The sequence below is a fragment of the Tamandua tetradactyla genome, chromosome 9, assembly GCF_023851605.1.
Source record: "Tamandua tetradactyla isolate mTamTet1 chromosome 9, mTamTet1.pri, whole genome shotgun sequence".
NCBI lineage: Eukaryota > Metazoa > Chordata > Mammalia > Pilosa > Myrmecophagidae > Tamandua > Tamandua tetradactyla.
This window is the reverse complement of record NC_135335.1, coordinates 98,867,562-98,888,659: the sequence shown is the minus strand read 5'-3', so window position 1 is coordinate 98,888,659 and position 21,098 is coordinate 98,867,562. Positions and strand designations below refer to the sequence as shown.

General features: G+C 38.9%; 2 protein-coding genes and 1 long non-coding RNA gene across 3 annotated transcripts in view; 1 reads left to right on the top strand and 2 right to left on the bottom strand.

Moving 5' to 3' along the window:
* ITGA1 (integrin subunit alpha 1) overlaps positions 1 to 18,368 on the bottom strand; it is a 185,111-nt gene extending 166,743 nt beyond the window's left edge. The window contains exon 1 of the mRNA XM_077117125.1: positions 17,803 to 18,368. Within this exon, the coding sequence (XP_076973240.1) occupies positions 17,803 to 17,863 (61 nt within the window). The 5' untranslated portion in view covers positions 17,864 to 18,368. The remainder of the gene's footprint in view (positions 1 to 17,802) is intronic.
* PELO (pelota mRNA surveillance and ribosome rescue factor) lies at positions 186 to 17,507 on the bottom strand. Its single transcript, XM_077117126.1, has 2 exons — positions 5,596 to 17,507; positions 186 to 5,257 (listed from the first exon to the last, which is right to left on the bottom strand). Exons 1-2 carry the CDS (start codon positions 6,319 to 6,321, stop codon positions 4,826 to 4,828), a joined length of 1,158 nt encoding a protein of 385 aa, XP_076973241.1. The 5' UTR covers positions 6,322 to 17,507; the 3' UTR covers positions 186 to 4,825.
* LOC143647293 (uncharacterized) overlaps positions 11,990 to 21,098 on the top strand; it is a 33,823-nt gene continuing 24,714 nt past the window's right edge. Inside the window, exons 1-2 of the long non-coding RNA XR_013157957.1 lie at positions 11,990 to 12,303; positions 12,800 to 12,869. This is a non-coding gene — a long non-coding RNA (uncharacterized LOC143647293). The remainder of the gene's footprint in view (positions 12,304 to 12,799; positions 12,870 to 21,098) is intronic.

Genomic DNA, 21,098 nt, shown 5'->3' with positions numbered 1-21,098 from the left:
ATACTCTAAAATGTAGATGCAAACACAGATGGTGATAATAAATCAAGGACTCTATAAAGGAAGAATTCTTGCTATGTAAAGAAAAAATCTGAAACAAATTTTATCATCTCTACTTCAGTTTAACAAATATATTTTGCCACTATTTTTCACCGTAACCTATATCTCTCTTTCCTGAACTTGGTCGATTTCTTTTTTTTTTTTTATTTCTAAGTGAAGTTTACCTGCTACAAACTGACTATGCTAAGTAACTCAGATTGTTCTCCTTGCTAAGTTCCAAAATCATTATTATGTAGCTTTTTTTCCCAACATCTTAATTAACTGCCTTGTTGACTTTTGAATCTTATCTGTATAAGGCATCCCTGACACATATAAATATTATTCTTGCATCTCAACTCCTTTAGAAGTGATTTTGCCTTTACAGTACCACTTGCACTAAACTTCTAAGAGATTCACAATTGATCAGTGGTAAACAAAATGCATTGAGAAAATATTCAATAGCGCTTTTCCACAATACTAAATCTCCAGGAATACATCAGCTGAACCATAGGCCTAAGTTTACAAATACTAACTTCAATTTGAAGAAAAATGTTTCATTTTGGATTCATGAAATTTTATCTCAAATAGTGAGCCTTTTAGTTGCTCTTTCTCTCATCTTTTTCAGTTGCTCTTCACTATTAATAAACTAATTTCCCAAAAACTATATATGCAAAATTATGGGCTAACCAAAGTCAATTTTTAAAATAAATTAGTTTCAAAGCCTTAGGAAAGATGTAAATAAAACTTTGCAGATTTTCATGCCACAGTTCTGACACGTATTGTTCTGCAGGGGGCAAAGCTCAGCAGGGACGGAAATCAAAGATTCCATGTAAGGACTGCAGAGTCTAAGAGCAGTAACCCTTTGGCCTGAATGAGATACAGCTGTGGAAATCCAAAAAAAAATTTCTAATTGAGCAAATTCAGTCTCACTAATGCATCTTTTTCTAAAGATTACCGACTAATTTTTAAATACTAAATTTTTAAATGTTCATATACCTTAAGGCCACTTAAAAACCATGTACAAAAGTAATTTGGCTTCTGACCCAAAAGCTTAGAAACTTTTTATCGTAAGTTTAAATCTCAACAACTTTACCTATTCTACATAAATAGTTCTAGTACACTACTGAGTTCTTTCTGTAGGGGGAATAAAGATAAAGACCTGACTATATTAATTACTGAAAGTTATACACATCTCTGCTTTGAGCGATTATAATACAGATAATTGATACTGTTTTATCTCTATGGGTCTGCACTTGGCCCTTTTATTAGTTCTTGGTGGGTGATTTTTTTCTGTCTCAGGTCTATCCTTGTGCTGACAGCTCATTTATCATTAACCCTGTTGATGGTCTTTTCCTGAATTCCAGACTTGTGTACATGATTGCCTGATGGACTTCTCCTTTAGTCATTCATTCATTTACCCAACAAATTTGTTAGCACCTGTCTGATAAGAATTGTTCTTGCTGTTAGGGATATAGCAATGAACAAAGACAGTAATCTCTGCCTTCATGGAGCTTACATTCTAGAATGATGATAAAACAACTAACTGAAATGAATAGTTTCAGGGGGGAAATGAATTTGGAGAAGTTACATTTTTTAAAAGCCTGGTTAGGGTAGGCCTCACTGAAAAGATATGTGAGCAAATATCTGAAGGGAGTGAAGGAGTATGGGTATATAGAAATCTGGTGGAAAAGCATTTCGAGTGTTCCAAAAGCACTTAAAACTTAAAAGTTTCAAATCTTAACTTACAATTTTTTATTCCAAACCAGCTCTTCTTCCTATATTTTTTGTCTCTTTGAATTGTGCCATCATCTCTCCCATCATTCAAAAAAGAAATTTCAGATTTACCTCTAGACTCTATTCTTTCTGCAACCCTGAATAATCTACAGCCCAAATTATTTTGATCCTACCTCCCAATATCTCCTATTGATTCATCCTGTTCATTCTGTTTCAAGGAATACTGCTGTTGCCTTCGTTCAGGCTGTCATTTTTCCTCTTAGATTTTTAAAATATGCATTCTCTTAACTGGTCTTCCTGCCTCCAAACTTGTCTCCTCCAACCCATCCTTGATACTGCAAAACAATATTTATCAAATGCAAATCTTATCATGTCTTTCCTTGTTTAAACTTTTCAGTAGTTTCCCACTGTGGCCAAATTCAAACTCCTTATTGTGGCATGCAGAGCCTTATTTGATTAGCAATACACCACCCACTTACATCCCCAGGTTTTTGGATGACACTTCGACATTTTAGGCAAATTTACCAGCCTTTGATCTTCCTAAGAGTAACCCCTTCCAACACCATGACCTATTTATTACACACTTCATAAAAGTTGCCAGTAACATTGTTTACATTGTTTACATGTTTATCTTCCCAAACCCAGGCTAGTGCTTGGTTCAAAGTAGGCAAGGAATGAATGAATAAAATTAAATATAAATTTTAATGATTGGTGTAACATGAATTTGTACACCCACATTTAAGCCTTGGCTCCAAGCATAAGGGTTCCTCTCTTCCTTCAATCTCTCAGAATCACTTTAGGAATCTCTCTCCAACATGTAATTCATGTTGAAGTATCAGTATTCTGATCTCGAACACAAATAACCAGTCTCATTTCCTTGGAAAACAGTCTGATTTAAAAGCAAAGTAATTCTTTCTCCACAAAGAGTGTCTATTATGAGGAATTCAGATATATACAAGTTTCAGATGTGTACTTTTTTAAATAATCAAGTGAATTTCAGTTCCAGGATATGTGCATTGCAGAAATCATGAGTCACTTCTGTTACAGATAATTTGAGGTTGACAGAATTTGAGGGGATTAAAAAAGTAAACTAAAATTAATGGCAGAAAATAAGCATAGATAAAGGGAAATTAGCTTTTATAAAGCTACTCTAGTGGCATCTGGGAGGAGATCCAACTTGTACATATGAGGATGATGAAAGTAAAATCCAGGGTCAACAAGCCAGTCGTAAAATTAGCAAAGTATTTAACATAAATGAAGAATTAGGAATAGGAAATGTATTTTGACATGTATCACATTTAGGACAAAATGAAACAAGTTACAAGCTTCTCATTTACTCAACCTAGGTGGGGGTAGCAAATTGTTGTTTACAAGCACCTGATACAGTAATTTGAGAGTATAAGATGGTTACTGACAGTGTTTTCCCTTACCACATATTCATTCCTTAACATTAATGAACAGCAGTTGGAATTAAGACTAATGAATGTGATTCCCAAAGACTTTTGAGTCATTTGATTTTTTAGGGAATAGAAATAATTATGAGAATTTTTAATTTTATAGTTTCTTACGAATATTCCGATATTGCCATCTCATGATAATGGTATAAAATGTAACTTTTAAAATATTCTGAGGGTTGAAAGTTTCTTTAGTCTGGGCGCTGGTCTGGGCATTAAGAGTTTTCAGAACTCCTGAGATAAGGACATACAGGTAGCTAAATTTGAAAGCTTATGGACCAAAATATGTTGGTTAGATTTATCAGAAGTTTCATTTCTCCTAGTTTATATTACCATAGCAGTACCAGGAATAAAGAGTATTGAGTAGATTGTGAGAGTAGAAGATGCCTCAAATCTCCAAATTCTAACTGAGATATATTCATTATCAGGTTCAGGAATCTTTGATCCTGTATTATTTAATAACATAACTTCTTTTTATAATACTAGAAAAGCTGGCACTTGCACTCACAGAAAAGCTCACAGACACAGACAAGAGAAGCAAATTTACTTAGTATCACTACTTCAAGTAGGCATCACTGATCCCAGAGGTAAAAACTGAATTATCACCCTTTCCTTTCCTAATTATTTTGCTAAGTGGAAGTCTGGAAAAGGTCAAGATGCAATTCCACTCCCAAGGTTCCCTCCCTGACTCTTAGAAATGCACATCAAAAATACTTGTAAGAATGCAAAAGCACAGAAACAAGTGATACATACATAAGGCGGTATTAAGTGTAACTCTGACAAGCAAAAAAAAAAGTGTGGCAGCCTGTTTCAATGCAAAGAACTGAATCCCATATTAGACTCTACTTCCAGGTTTGCCACTAATTAGCCACATGAAGCAATTTATATACCCTCAGTCTCATTTTTTTAATATGAGGAGACCTCTACTAAATATCTTGGGAATCTAGCAGATCAAAAAATCTCTAAGAATAACTAAGTGGTCATCTAACACAAATATGATTAATTCTAACAATAAAAACACACACCAAAGAGTTTACTTTTAACATGATTGGTTTAACAAGTCCTTAAGAAAAATGCCATCTTAAACATGCTTTTCAGAGCAGTCTCCTGACTGGTTGTCATTTAAAATAACAAATAAATTTAAATCTAAAAAAATGGAATGGGTACAAGGTGGGGAGAGATCATTAAATGTAGGGCAGAATTAAAATAAGAACCATAATGTAAACTGAGGATAATGAGGTATCAAAAAACTTTCCCAAAGGAAATGCACTTTAAAGCACACAGTATAGAATTTCATGATAGATCTCAAACAATATATAGGTATTGTTAGACGCAGAGAACTTTCTAAGTACTGCAAGTAATTCTCATAATTCCTAACAATTAATAAAGATGGTAGAACATGGAAAATTATATCCTTTTAGTTTATTTTTTAGTTTGAATACATGTCCTGCCAACCACAAAATACGAAGTGTAACCAAACATATCAGAAACCCCCGTTTGAATCTAAAAGCCACTCTTGCAGCTTTCTGTCCAGAGGGTGCTGAGAAATGTAACAGTGAAGGAGGGAGGCACAAGGTTGTCTCGATTATAAGTCCCAATCATCAATCCTCTTCAGAACTGGAATCATCCTCTTGGTCAGAGAGTTCAGGGACAGGAAAGCGGAGAATGGCAGCTACTCCAGTCAACTGGCTGAGCTGTTCCCCAGAAACATGAAGACTGGAGAATATTCGAACAGTGCCTGCATTCTCTTTTACACTGTCCACCAGCCTCACATACCGGCTCCGCGTGGCTACATCCTGATGCCTGAAGAGCTCATCGCTGATGAGCAACACGTCAATTGCCATGGCCTCATTGGCCTTTTCCACCTGCTTGAGTCCATAAAAAGCTCGGTCAGGTTCATGTTGTAACATTTTATAGAAGTCATCCAAGGCTTTAACTTCCCCAGCAGCTTTAGTATCTGAAAGGCGGCTAGCTACAGTAGGGTCACAAAGGGCCTCTTTCAGGGAGTATTTGTGTCCAGAGGAAGCATGTACCTAAAATGACAATGATAAAAGTTAGGCAAAATAATTTCTTAGAGCACCCACTAATCAGCCTCAATGATCTAAAGCCAAAAACACTAATAAGAACTTATAAATGTTTAAGGATTTCTGCAAAATTTACTATGCAAATTAAACAGCTATTTAACAGTTCTCTTAAAAAAACAAAAACAAAAACGATATTTACCCCCATTTCATTATCTCATTTACAATTAGAGTACCAGCCAGTAAAGACTTTCTCCTCCTTTATTTTTTCCCACTTCTAAAACTTTTACAAGTAGTTTATATCACTCCCTCTGCCCATTCTTAATTATCCCTGGGTAAGACTATTTTACCTGGAGGAATTTGGACCGGTTTTCCAGGAGCACTTTGTTGTCTGTCTTCACTGCTTGCTGAAACATGTAGTCACAGAACTGCTCCCTCACAAAGCCTGGGCTGGCCACTAAGATGCACTTTACAACATCAAAGTGTATGTGGCGCTGGATAGCCTGGACCACCTGTTCATAGAATCGCTCCAAAGCCCGGTCATGCTGGGAGCAGTTGCCTTTTCGTTTCCTAGGGATGTTCACCTCTACCTTGGCCCGAGTTAGGGTCATGCTAGGAGTGACTAAGCAGATATGGGCGAGGCCTTCCTGCATGACCACGGCTGCCACATCAGCGCTCCAGGCGGGGTCACAGGCCTGCTCGATGCGCTCCAGAACCACGCTGTCCCACTGCTTCTTGGCCAGGGTGAACTGGCGGTTGGGCTCCAGTTCGATGGTGTGGTAGGCCCCCATCTTGACGTACTCATTCTCTTGGATGTTGGTCCCCTTGACCCGCAGCTGGCAGGCTTGAGAGTCGAAGTCGATGGCCTCCACGCAAAGAGTGAGGGTTGTGCGGACCCTGTTGCTTCCTACGCTGCCCGTGGAGGACTCGGTCTGCACCTTGCGGATGGTGGAGGCCCGCAGGCTGTCCCCGACCTGCACTAAGTTGTAGGTGTGCCACATGTCCTCGGGCTCCTCGGGGACCAGGGTTACCTGGCCTGCATTGTCCTTCTCTATGTCCTTTCTCACGAGCTTCATGGTCTGGCAGGGGCTCACTGCCTGAACAAGGAGGGCCGCGGGGGTCCTCACCGGGACAGGGAAAGGAAGGAGGGAGGGGGGGAATCCAGGCCGAGCAGGGGGCGGGGTCCGGTTCCTATGAGAACTTGCGAGGCAAGAGGGAATACGCTAGCTCCGCCACACGGAGCCAAGGATAGCACTTACTCTAGCCCTCCTTTCTTGCTCTCCCGGGGGACTGCACCAAACCTGCACGACAAACGCAGCGGCGAACACCGACCCGTCCGCGGCTGCACCGGCCGGCACGGACCGACTGGCTGATGCAATGAGCGCGCATGCGCAGCCGGCGTACCGCCTCCAGCTCCCGGAGCACGTTTTACGCCCCAACGGGGAGGCGGGGCCGCGATTTGCGCGTGCGTACTCGCCTCAGTGGGCCGGCGCGCTGGAGGTGATTTCTACCGACCTTTTCGTGGCGAGTCGTTTATTTTAATGAAAAAATTGGACCTTCCAGGTTTCCTCGCCCTTCCCCGTTTGTGAGGAATCTGTGGAGTGCGAGTGAAAATATATATACACACACGTATATATTTCAGCTGGATGCAACTGCCGCTCTACATCTCCTCCCTCTGGGTAAATCCAATTTCAAAGCTATGAAAAAATAAAAGAAATTCTCAGAAGTGCAGACTTGGCCCCAAGCATGCAAACTAAGCTCGGCTCTGTCCCTGTTGTGTCTGCGCTCTGTCGCTACAGGCCTGTCAGAGCTGGCTTTGCAGAAGCGGATTCTAACGACTCCAGGGCGCTGAGCATCGTGCTCAGCTGTTTTCTGCCCTTAGTTACTGGGTCTGCACGATTTGGTTAGAACAGATGTCAAAGCACTGATCCCGGAGAGCGAAGAAACCATCTGTGGAATTTAACCCTGCGTGGACCGCTCAATTGCTTGACCTGAGATCCTGGAAATTCCAGAATCCAAAGCTGGCAGACTCAGCTCTCTGCAGCTCAGTAGCCTGTGAAACTGAGTGGAGGTTGGATGGGGATGGGGGGTGGGGCGCGGAAACGGATCCGCCCCGCCATGGTTTAGGGCCAGGGCTTCGCTGCCAAAATTAAACTGAAAGCCGGGGATAATGGGAAGCAGGGAGAAACTGATCTGTTAACTGTGGACAGACCCCAATTGAATTGCTACAGAAGTGATTTGAAAGGAAAGCTTAGCAGTTTTTATTTGAGGAGTGGATTGAAGAAGTGGGGAGTACCTGCGAAAAAAGACCGGTGACGAGGAAAAGCCCCCCAAAATTTACACTGAGTTAACATGGGGCAGAGAAAGTCCTACATACATACCTCATTCTCTTCCTTTTCCTACCACGTATAGCGTAAAAAGGGGGAGTTTACAAGTCTGAACTAGTGACAGTGATGAAAAGGGAAAACTGACTTTGGCACAGTATTGGTAACTAAACTCAGGTCAGGTCTCAGTCATCTTCCTCAGAGATTGTCAGTGGACACATGTCTAAATTAGAAATAGTCTAAACTAGAACTATTTGCTTTGTGGCCCTTCCCATCCATCTCTCCTTCCCCCTTCCCCACCCACAAATTCCTAATTCAGATAGTGCCTTCTTTTCCCAATGAACATGATCTTTCCAAGAGAACCCAGCCATTTTTCACTAAGCAAGAAACTGATCTCACTAAAGCATGAGGGTGGCTTGCCTCTGTGTGTGTGTGTGTGTGTGTGTAAGGGAAAAGGACAGAGAGAAGCATGGAAATGGGAGGGGGTCGTTTTTGTGCTAGGGTGGGAGAGTTGAGGTGTTCCTTGCTCACCTGTCTAAATACAATTCACCTCTCCCCAAAGTCTGCCAAGGAGGATTAAAAAAAAACACGGAATATAAGCACCTAGGCCCACAGTAGGATTTTAGTAAATGCTAGTTTTTATTGAAGAACTATCATTTATTTAATATTCACCAAGTATTTTCCTAAAGTCTTTCTAATCCTCACCAATAAGGTAAATACTTTTTATCCTTATTTATAGATGAAGACAATGAATTCCAGGAAGTTAAGCAATGTGTTCAAGATCACCCAACCAGCATTCAAACTCAGAACTACTTAACTCCATACCCTCTCTTCTTTCTACGCCAAGAAACTATATTATGAGCATGTAATCAATTCTTCACCTGCAAATTATGTGCTATTATCTACTGCCACTTTCCTTTAACTGTCTCCTTGACCAGTTAAAGATCTACAGCTTGGGAGGCAACCTACAGGATTTAAAATGCATTGGTCTTGGTGCTGCAGTAATAGGATACTCACATGGAAAAAGAATGAAATGTGACCCCCACCATACAGGATACAAAAAAAAAGCAAAACAGAACAAAACTACAGTGGTCTCTGCTTTTAGAACTTTTTAAAATCTTTGTATTCAAATTATTTTCCAAATAGTTTTCCTTCTGCCCATCCTAGATCACCATTATAATTCTTGAGAAAAATCAAATACACTACTTTAGAGAAATATACATAAATTTCTACATTTAAAACCTGTGAAAACCACACACTGATTCTTAATTTTATGATTCTTTGCTATATATAAATATATACACACATGTACATATGCACATATATTTAATTATGAAGCAAACTGCTTTGGGGTCTCTTTTTAAATAAAAATATGCTTCAATGATTAAACATATTACAAAATTTTCAGAACTACTACTTGATTCAAAACAGCTACAACACTTCATAACTTTTTTTTCAGTTACGTGAGCTTATAGTTGAATGATGAGATTGTTTTCTCACGGATTTTTTATTATAGTTTAGTATTTCTAGACCACTCATTACACTTTTATTTTAAATTATTGTGAGGTTCCATTCCCTATTAATCAATGTCCAAACTCCCAGGCCTTTACAAGCTTTATTTCCCACTTGTCCCTTCCAGGCACCTAATATTCAAGCATGGACATTGGAATAACCTTTGATCCGCCTACAACCTAGGAACTTTCTGCTTTGCTGCCTTAGTCCATGCTGTTCCCTCTATTTAAAATGTCATTTCCTCTTAAACCTGCTTCCGGAAAGTCCATCTGTCTTAAAGGCCAGCTTAAAAGTGCTCTCCAACTTAAACCCCATTCATGATATTAATGTGCCTACATATCTTTTTATTCTTCTTGAACTCTGGATTCACTCTCATATCCCTCCACTGTCCCTTACAAAGTTCCCTGCCCAGAGTAGGTACCCATTTCAGAATGATAAGCTAGGTGAGTCAACATAAAGTATGGCAGCTATATTCTTATCATGGACACTTAAGTCACTGACATTGTCATTGATTATAGGCCACTTATTTTAATAATAAAACAACTTAAAAAGAAATTCTTATTTACAAACTCTTCTGGTAATAGAAATGTTTTCATTCTTTTTCAAAATTAGCAAACGCATGAGGAAAAAAGACCACAGTTTACCTCCATTGCTTTAAATTCTAATTTTATACTTATTTATTGCATTTTGAAAATAAAAACCTTTGTAGCAGTAACTTTAATTGTATCTACTCTTCCTGTAACATTTTATTTATATTAGTCCCTCCAGAAGGAAAAAAATGTTAGTGTTGTTACCTCCAAAAGTTTTTAATTTGTTGCTTTTGATACACTTCCAGTATCTCTGAATGAGAATTGGGCTAGAAGTTAAGCCTCTTGGATTGTAGTTTTTACCCTGTCACTTGTTTTTACTATAACTTTTAGCAGCACTTCAGCTTCTTTGAAACCGAGGTTTTTTGTTTGTTTGTTTTTTTTTTGGCATGGGCAGGTTCCGGGAATTGAACCCGGGTCTCCAGCAAGTCAGGCAAGAATTTTGCCGCTTGAGCCAGCACTGCCCACTCTGTAACTGCGTTTTTTATACTTAAAAAGGAAGGTGATTGAATTCAGTAATTAAAATAAATTTAATTGTACAAATTTTGTTACAACAATAATTTTTCAAAAAACAGCACCCATAAACTCACTGTAACACAGTTATTTTCATTGTTGCCTGTTACCTTTGTATTTGATTCTTTCTAGGGCCTAATTTAGTGGTAAAGACTGACGCCAAGTTTAATGCTTGCCCATGAACAATCAGCAGATCTGAGTTATGTTTTTTTCCCTAGTTGGATCCTAGCAAACTTAGATAAGTCCTCTAATTTCTATAAAATTAAACTTTTTCATTCTAAATTGTAAATAAGATTATTTGCTCTGCCACTCTCATTTGACAAACCTTATCAAGTCCTAATGAGATTATGATACTTCGTAAATTCTAGAGCTCTATAAAAATGTAAGGTGCTACAATAAATCCCTAAGAAGGTGGGCTTGAAGCTAGAAGTCTGGATCAGATCAAGCAATGGGCAAAGGGTTCATGTTAATGAAATTATAATTATCCATCCTTGGAAAAATAACTGATTCAGTAGAGTTGACTGATGGATAATCTATTGGGTGAATTTATTTATACTACCGCCTCCTTTCAGGGAAACCTTAGATCAGCCCTAACTGTATGAAGCCGTTCATACATTTCATTGGTGAATTAGATTACAATCTTACTTCTTCATATTTTGGGAATATATTAGAAATAATTTAGGTAACAGCAACAGGGAGTGTGGGACCTGAAAGATGGAAATCTGTTTTGAATTTTCCATGCTTAGTACAGTGACAACTGTAGGAGCTCTATAATTTTTCTTGTTTGCATACTGTATTTTGTTCCAAGACTATTTTTCTGCAACACAAACCGAATCTTTTCCTTGCTTTGTACAAAGTCCCTTGGTGGACCCTGTTGCCACTGCACTTCTGCATGTCCACTGCCTCTTTCTGATTGCAAGTTCCTTAAAAGCAGAGACTGTCTCATATTTGTCTTTATGTTCATATAACATGTTTCTCATATGAAAGAATGAGTGGTTGTAAGTTCTCCTTCAATTCAGAGTTTTTAACTTATCTATCACTGATATCCTAAAATGAGGAGACCATCTTCTACTTGATAATGTTACTAAAAATTTAATAGGAAGATAATTCTTAAAGTAAGTTTGTATAAATCTATTTCAATTTTTGAGATGTCCATGTTTGGATAAGATAGTGATTATTTTAAGCAAATCTTACTGAGGAGAAGGTTTTAAAATGGTTCAAAATAATGCATAATAACAATGAATTTTATTGTACGTTAACTGGAGTGTGTTCTTTATAGAATAAGAAGCTAGAGGTTTGATTGTGAAAATCTAGTGATAAATGCAATCGTCTATTTAGAGAGAAAGTACTAACCTCCCATGTGACCTCTAAGTTGACAACTGGGGAGATTTTTCAGCTAATTTAGGCAAAGGGGTAAAAGGAATGTTTTTTGTTTTTTTTCTTTTTAGGAACTTCTTGTACTCACTCTCTACACTCCTGTGATAGAAAATACTACTGTAATTGTCACAAAATAATATGGAACCCCTTATCAAATAAACAAAATCCTATCAACAAAGGTGTGTGTGTACACATGTGCACGCGTTTCTATGTATAAACATCTTTATACACTATAGGACCATGTACTGGTTTGAAAGGATGTATGAACCCTAGAAAAACCATGTTTTAATAAAAATCCCATTTTGTAAAGGCAGAATAATTCCTATCCAATACTGTATGTTTGAATTTGTAATTAGATCATCTCCCTGGAGATGTAACCCTATCAAGAGTGGTTGTTAAGATGGATTGGGGAGATGTGACTCCACCCATTTGGGTTGGTCTTGAATGGTTTACTGGAGTCCTATAAAGAAGGAAACATTTTGGAGAATGGGAGATGCAGGGAGCGCAGAGAAGAACAGCATAGCCACAAGAAGCACAGAGCCCACAAGCCAGCGACCTTTGGAGATGAGAAGGGAAACACCTCCCCGGGAGCTTCATGAAAAAGGAAGCCAGGAGAGAAAGCTAGCAGATGATGCCTTGCTCACCATGTACCCTTCCAGCCGAGAGAGAAACTGTGACTGTGTTCACTATGTGCCTTCTCACTTGAGAGAGAAACCCTGAACTTCGTCGGCCTTCTGGAACCAAGGTATCTTTCCCTGGATGCCTTAGCTTGGACATTTCTATAGACTTGTTTTAATTGGGACATTTTCTCAGCCTTAGAACCGTAAACTAGCTACTTATTAAATTCCCCTTTTAAAAAAGCCATCTGTTTCTGGTATATTGCATTCCGGCAGCTAGCAAACTAGAACAGACCATTTTGCCAAAATATTAAAATAAACTGTGTAATGTATATTTAAGGGCCTGTCAGTAGCCGTGCTTTCAAACTTTAGTATTTGGCAAACCAAAAGTCTAGTTAAAAAGATAATTTTGAAAGTACATGATCATTTATATTGTATCTGTTCTTTGACAAAATCATTTGACATTCTAATGTGATTTAGATGCCCTATTAAAATTTAAGAATTCATTTCAACCAATCTCAGATCATTCAAGAAAAAAAAAAACATTGGGTCTTCATTCCTTTTGATATTTGAAACACAATGATTTTTCTATTAATTCAGATTTATCCCTTGTTTTGTTTGTAGAGATCTACTGTTTGGATACAAGCAGTATTGATGATTTTCCATATGAAGTGAATTTCTAACACCAACAAGAGTATGTATTTAATCTCCTTTTATTTAAGACTTGGTTGACTATTTAATCTTCCTTTTAAATTACAGAGGAGGTTGGTTCAAAATTAGTCCCCTTTATATATATGTAGTTCTAATGTTTACCACCGACATGAGACAAAGTTGGGGGTCACTGATCATGTATAGCTAGAACATTTTTGATTACTTTAATGTCACCTTTCTTCTGTGCCTTCCCTTAAAAGGTAGAATATTTAGAGGAAGCTCTGTTTTGGGATCAGGTGGAGCTGCTGGTGCCAGAGAAGCAATTATTCCCTGAATCAAATATAAACTTGGTGGGCAGGCCACTGTGGTTCAGCGGGTAGAGCTCTCAGTTGCCATGCCAGAGACCCAGGTTTGATTCCTGGTGCCTGCCCATGAAAAAAAAGAAAAGAAAAGAAAAAATATACATATACACATATATATATAACTTGGCTCTGGAAGAGAACTCGAGGATAGGAACATGTTCAGCTCATTTGCATCTCTCGATTCTCTACTGTACTTGCTTTGAAAAGGAATACAATTCTCTAGTCATAGGCCACGTTGAACAGGCAATCTATTCTGACTTTAACACTGTAGCAATAATTCCAAAATATCTTTCTTCTCAGTTTCTTAACCCTACTTCAAGTCACACTATTTTGTTTTTCATACAACAGAAGGGCAGTTTGGGTAAAGAAAAGCATTTTGACCCCTCATTCTCTGAATATATTTTGCACATGAACTACTTTATTCCATAAAATATTTTAAGAGGCATATCAAAATCCAACAAGTTCTAAATCTAATGGGAAGTTCGTTGGTGTGGTGGTAGAGGAACCCGGGCAGAAAAGCAACATCGAAAGGTAGTAAGATAAAAGTGACAAACCGTGGCCCAAGAGCTCATGTATCAAGGCTAGTAAGATTAGCATCATGGATGGGCCATGGTGGCTCAGCAGGCAAGAATGCTTGCTTGCCATGCCAGAGGACCCGGGTTCAATTCCCGGTGCCTGCCCATGTTAAAAAAAAAAAAAAAAAAAAGATTAGCATCATGACAGTATGAAGGAAAAACAGATAATTTTAGCATACATATTTCATTATTGCTCTCATTTTCTATTTATTAAACAAACAAAACAAAAATCTTATGCTTTTATGTCTGCCTTTAGAGACATCATAATGACTAAGAGAGAACAGTTTTACCATCTTCAGTAATTCCTGCCAATACATTTTCTGCCATTGAAGGTCATTTCATTGTCATGGGTAAAGGTTTGACTTAGCTATCTCCACACTAGACTTAATTCTGAGTAGGAAATCTTGCATGAGATTAAAAAAAAAAAATCATAAAAGAACTTACTTGTAGGCCAAGCAAAATATGTCTAGAAAGTAGAGATACATAATTCAATTTAGGAGTAATTCTGTATTAATACTTTTAATAACCACAGACAATGGTCCTATTTAAGTTATGGTTAATGTAGGGTGAGACATCTTCTAAATTTCACTATGTACATAAAAAACATGAGCACAGCCAACATACATCCATCCTTAATTAGATCTTTCCCAAATTCTTTTAGACAATTGTGCTTGGATTTCAGATTTAGAACGATGAATGAGAAGGAAGTAGACACACTTTGGCAAGTTCTTGAAATATTGTTTCAGAGCATTAGATTTGGGATCAGTAATCTGAATTGAGCACGGACCCTATTTACTAGCTGTATAACTTTGGACAAATAAACTTAACCTCTTGTTTTTTGTCATCTTTAATATATGAATAACAGAGCATAAGTTTTTGGTCATTTTTTTTTTTTTTTTTTTGTGGAAATAATACATGGAAAGTTCTTGGCACAGGGCCTGGCACATAATACGTTCTCAATTAATAGGTACCTTTCAGTTTTGTGTTGTGCTAGTTATTGTCTTGACTTTTGCCTCTGGGGAGCTGAATCCTGTCATTTGGGTGTGGCCAATGGATGGGTTAGGCAAAACAGGAGGGCGGAAGGAGAGGGGAAAACGGGTATTTATTTCCCCTGATCCCCTCATCCTGCTGGGCTGCAGTTTCGGCACTAGCTGCAATCCTCTCTCTATGGTCACAGTTCCTGTCCAACGGCCACTCCCTCATGGCTACATTTCACAGCCAAGCAAACACTGCTTCTTCCTAAGGCCTAGGAATGGTAATGATTCTCTTTCCACTACTGCTGTGGGTGATTACTTTCTTTCCACTGTTACCTGTCCCAGGTGCTTCACAATCTTTTCTCAGTTCCTTTAATCTTCCCTTTATTACACTTTCTCCAATTAAATTCTTTACATGTGCCAATAGTTTCTCACTGGGACTCTGACATACATAATTAACAATCAAGACTTTACTGGGATGTAAGGGAGAATATCTTTCTTGACAAAAATCATTTTACTAAATGTTGGAAAAAGGGAATATAAATCTAATGGAAAATTTATTGGGTGGCAGTGGTTTGTTGTGATGTTCACTTAGCTTTAAAGGCTGGAGAGAGTTTGTTTAGATGGCACATGATGGTGGGAAGGAAGAGTGGAGTTTATTTCTCAATGTAGTAAAACATTACCTATCATATTTACAGTGGCAAAATGAATACGAGGGAAAATTAAGGAAATGTAACTGGCTAGAATGGGCAGTTGATGTTCAGAGGTTGTGAATGGCAGAATAACGACACACACACACCTCCAGGATGTCCATGTCGTAATACCTAGGAACCTATAAATATGTTACCTTATATGGCAAAAGAGACTCGGCAGTGGTGATTAATTTAAGAATCCTGAGACAGGGGGATTATTCAGGATTATCCAGGAGATGCAGTAATCCAATATAAACAGGAGACGAGAGGATCCTGGTTTTGGAGATAGAGGAAGGGGCCACAAGCCAAGGAATGTAGATGACTTCTAGAAGCTGGAAAATGTGGGAAAACAGATTCCTTCCTAGAGACTCCAGAAAGAATGCCGCACTGCCAGTACTGATTTTTAACTCAGTGAAACTTCTGATCTGCAGAACTCTAAAATAATAAATTCATATTTTTTTTAAGCTATTAAGACTTCGACAATTTGTTACAGTGGTAATTAGGAAACTAATACAAGGGTAGGAAGAGATGGAAGGTGCTAGATTATGGCAGACCCTGAATGGCCAGCTGAGAATTTTGGATTTTATCGGAAAGGCAACAAAGAACCACTTAAAGTTCCTGATCAAAGACTAAGATAAAATATATAATATATATTAGAAGCATGGATTAGCATTTGGGTTCAGATGGGAGACAAAATGATGCATTTTATGACAGTGCACATGGGTGGAGAAAGTGGTAAGACCCAAGACTAGGGGATGGAATCTATGAATTGATAATAAGTTTCCAAATTTGAGAGATATTGGTAAAGACGAGCTGACAGAACATGATAGCATGCTGGCAGCAAAGGAAGGGGGGGAAGTCAAATTTCAGATCCTTGTGTTGTCTTGTGAAACGCGTATCAATATCACCACATATGAGGAACTAGTTAATTCTGAGAAAATAATCTTTTTTTGAATTCTGAATTTAAATATGATTAAATAGTAAGTACTGTTTCTTTGGCAAAATGAAAAAGGTACAGCTTGAATAGGAAGTAAACTATTCAGATTTTGTACAACAAAAAAATGCGAACAGTCTCCAAATGTTTGAACTGAAGGACAATGATAGGAAAAATATGTGAAAAGGGTAGTGATAGTAGCTGATAAATTAAAACCCTCACTGGCTCTAATGCTGTTCAGAAGTTTCCACTGTTTAGATTGTTAGACAGTTCCTATGTAGCAAAATGTTTGGATGAAGAGCCAATACCACTTTATTAACTTTCTTTTAACAGCACCTCACTATGAAAAAAAAGTTCTGCTTGCTAAAAATCCATTCATTCCATAAAAGTTAACAATAAAGCAAGACTAAAATAGCTATCTGGTCCCTGTTTTTAATGGTAAAATGTTACATTAATTGATACTAATAAGCATGCCAGCACTGAAAACACCAAGCAATGGAATATCCGTGATATGTTAAAGCTAACCATTAATTATACCATTAATCAAGTGATTTTCTATCACACTAAGCTTCTGCCAATACACTTTCACCCATCTGCCATTTTCTTTTCACCTTTCAATACCTTTCACCCCCACCTCCGTCATACCCACATACACATACACTCAGTAACTGGTAAACAAAAAGATCTGACCACGGATTAATCATTTGGAAAATCACAGGAAATGCTACGATTCAATCTTTTCTTAAAATTAAGTAAGGTAACTTTGCATCTCCACTGTGTTTTTAAGTCGTCCTTTAAATACATATTTATACACAAGTAACAATACAATATTTTGCTTTTTTTTTTTTAAAGGATCTGATCTGTGTTATTCCCTCCTCAATTTCAGCATATTCCTCTTCCTGGGTATCGACATAAAAACATCATCGGGGACAAGGAACAATTTTGCATGTATTCCTCTCTTTTCCTATTCTGTAGCAACAAAGGCTCTGAATATCTGACATCAAGAAAATGCAACATTGCTTACTCTAAAGCAACCGGAGGTTAGGAACTTAGCATATAAATCAGGCGCCCTCTACACATCCTCCCCACCCTCACGCCTGCAAAAAATAAAATAATAAAAGTAATTCATCAAAGTCTTAAAATGTTATATATTTTTTCAGTGCAAAGACAACTTTAACTTGAAAAGTCAAGTAACTACCTTGTAAAGTTTTCAGCACTGCCTCTCTCCTGTCACGGGAGTGGAGGGTTTTGCATAGACACCACAGCTAATTCATATCAAACCCCAAATGCAGACGCCCCTCTGACCCCGGCCAGACTACCTGGAACACTCCAAAGTGGATCGGTGTTCCCTCCTCCTATGGGCCCCAGTCTCTCCCTCCCGGCCCCAAGCTCCGAGTCCCACGCGCAGGAGATGCTTAGAGAAAAGCGGAGAGTCTCACCGGTGAGGAGCCAGCTGCAGGCGACAGCGACCCCTGGGCTGGCGCGGCGTCGGGGGGCCATGGCCGGAGCGGCTGCTGCGCCCGGGGGGACAGGCGGGCTTGGCGCGCAGAACGCGGCGCGGAAACCGCGCGCTCTGGGCCACTCCGCGGGCTGCCGCGGGTCTCAGTGCCTGGCCTCTGGCGGCCGGAGTGCCCAAGAGTGGCGGAGGAGTGATTTCCTGTGTTTTCGTCGAATGCCTCTTAAGTCCGCTCCACGCGTTTCACATCCCAGACGGAATGCCACATCGCCCGCCCCTTCGTAGTCTCGGTCTCTGCAAACCCACTGGCAGCCGCCCAGGCTCGGTCCGAGACATGGACAAATAAAGCCAGCTTTGCGGGTCAGTGTTTAGGCTAAAGTCCACAGGCTACACAGCAAACCTTAAAGGGACATCTGCCTTTCATTGAGAGGGTGATCCCGCTCCCCAAGCCCAATCCCTAAGGTGGGAGGAGAGCGGGCGAGGGCCGGTCCTCCGGGAGGGTGTCGCCAGCCCCAGTGGCTCCGCCTTCACACCGCTTACTTCTCCAGGCATTGCGCAGGAAGGGCGCTTTGAAAGTGCCGCGACTCCGCCGCCCTTAAGGGGAGGCTGCTTCCCCGTGGTCGGATTGTGCCGACGTGATCCGACTTTCTGTGAAAGTGAGCAGAACCTGTGTCACCTCTTCTTCTCTTGCCGACACTTGAACTTCGCCATGAAGTCTTCTCCCCTCCTAAGAGGGGCGTCCTTACCACCCTGACACACGCCCCAAAGAGGGCGCTTTCATTTATGGAAGGTTTGCTACTTTATAATGATTGGGAAGAAAAGGGTGATTGCAGATAAGCTTTTCTTTGGGAAGACTGCTAAGTCTGAGAAATGGAGGAACAAGACTAGGGAGAGAAGGGAGGTAGGAAAAGGGGGAGAGACAAATTCAAGAAGGAAGCAGGAGGGGAAGGAAAACAGTCTTTAGGAATGGAATGTGGGGGAGCTAATTTGTTTAAGATGAATTAGGATATGTGTACATTGGAAATTTAATCAAATAAAGAATTCGGGGGAAGAGTTTTATTTCTTCTTTTTACAGACTTCTATTAAGAAAGAGTACGCTAAGTCCTGTTTATATTACTCCTCTCCACAGTCCTCTAAGGGACTAAGAACTTGGGAAGTTAAGTTGGCACTTCAAAATACTGGATATTGATAACCCTTTGTGGGAGCCAGAGATCAGAAGAAGTGCCCAGAAGTTTGCAAGGCGTTCCTTTATCTGGTGAGTAGTATAGCCTCCCTAAGTCAAGAGCCGCAGTCACATTTTAGCTTCCCTGAATATTTATTATATTTAAAATACTTGCGTTCAGTGGTTTAGAGAATTTCAAAGAAAGGAAGGGCTTCAATGAATGAATTAGTGATTAGAGATGGTGAAGGGAATCAACTGAACTGATCCAAATTCAATTCAACGGAAGCAAATTAAGTATCTCTACCAGGAGGCCCAATGCCCAAGGCCAGCAGGACAAGTGTACCACCCAACGGAGAACTTTCAAATCTTACTCCCACCTTTCATGAACTGTCTCCTGCTGCTTCCCTTCCTGGGAAAGCCTTAGCAATGAAAACCTTTTCCTGTCTAGGTTCCATTTATGTTCTGTGCCTCTTAGCCTGGTGCAATAATGCATATATATACTAATTAATTGATTAATGACTGGATATTTTAAAAACCAGAATTATTTCCCAACAATACTTACCCAAATTGTTCAGAGCTTTCAAAAACATAATAGTATATGTTTGCATCCTTGCACAATGAAAAAAATAAAAAGTAATTATAAAATAATAACACTGAAAAATGAAATAAAAAATAATAATTTATTGAAGTAGAATAGGACTAATTATACTTATAACATTATCTAAGTGATAATTATTGGGAATTATTTTTTTTTCTTAACAAGATCCTTCCATTTATTCTTCTTATAAATTTAATTTCATTTGCAAACACTCCAATTCCACCATACATGCCCCCCTCTCTTCCTACCCCCAACCTCTGGTAACTTCTAATTTGCTTTCTGTCTGTGTAAGTTTGCTATTTTTAGACATCTCTTAGAAGTGATATTGTGCCATATTTGTCCTCATGTGTCTTGCTTATTCCACTGAGCATAATGGTTTCAACATTCTTCCATGTTGCAGCATGTCTCAGAGCTTCATTTTTTTCTTATGGCCAAAACAATTCCGTTGTGTGTATGTACCAGACTTTGTTCATCCATTTATTTGTTGATGGGCACTTTGGCTGTTCCCACCTTTTGGCTGTTGTGAACAATGTTGCTGTGAGAATTGGTGTACAAGAGCCTGGAACCCTGTGTTTACTTCATTGGGTATATACCTAGGAGTGGAATTCCCGGGTCATAGTAATTCTGCAGGAACTTTTTGAAGAACCACCATATTGCTTTCCATCGTGGCTGAACCATTTTACTTTCCCAACAACAGTATACTACAGTTCTAATTGCTCTGCATCCTCTCCAACACCTGTTATTTTCCATTTTCTTTATAATAGCCATCCTTGTGGATATGAAATCATATCTGATAATGGCTTTTTGTTTTGTTTTGTTTTATTGAGCTGTATTCACCTACCGTACAATCCATCCAAGTGTACAATTGGTGCTTTTGATATAATCGCAGAATGGTAAATTCATCACTGCAGTCTATTTTAGAGCATTTTCATTACTCCAAAAAGAAACAAACTCATACCCCTTATCAGTCACCTCTCAATCCCTCTATCCTTTCTCAACCCTATGTAACCACTAACCTAATTGTCTCTATAAATTTATTTATATCTCTTTTATATAAATGGAACTATACAGTATATAGTACGTTGTGTCTACATACTTTGTGTTATCACTTAGCAGAATGTATTTTTTTTAAATTAAAAGGTTGAAGGTTTACAGAAAAGTTTTTACGATCACTCTAAATAGAAATTCTGTACAAATTAAGCAATCAGCCCCCATTTCCATCCCTCTCATTCTATCTCTGAAAACGTATACTTTACATTCTAATTCTATGAGTTTGCTTATTATGATTAATTCATATTACTGTGATCATACCTTATTTATCCTTTTGTGTTTGCTTCATTTCACTCAACATAATGCCCTCAACTTTCATCCATGTTGTTGCATGCATCAGGACTTTACTCCTTCTTACAGATGAATAATATTCCATCCTATGTATACGCCACATTTTGTTTATCAATCCATTAGTTGATGGACACTTGGATTGCCTCCATCTTTTGTAAATTGTTAATACTGGTGCTAT

Coding starts and splice junctions, on each gene's coding strand:
- PELO (XM_077117126.1), bottom strand. CDS start 6,321: ATGAAGCTCGTGAGAAAGGACATAGAGAAGGACAATGCAGGCCAGGTA. Junction 5,258..5,595: donor ACCGGTCCAAATTCCTCCAG/GTAAAATAGTCT, acceptor TTGTCATTTTAG/GTACATGCTTCCTCTGGACA.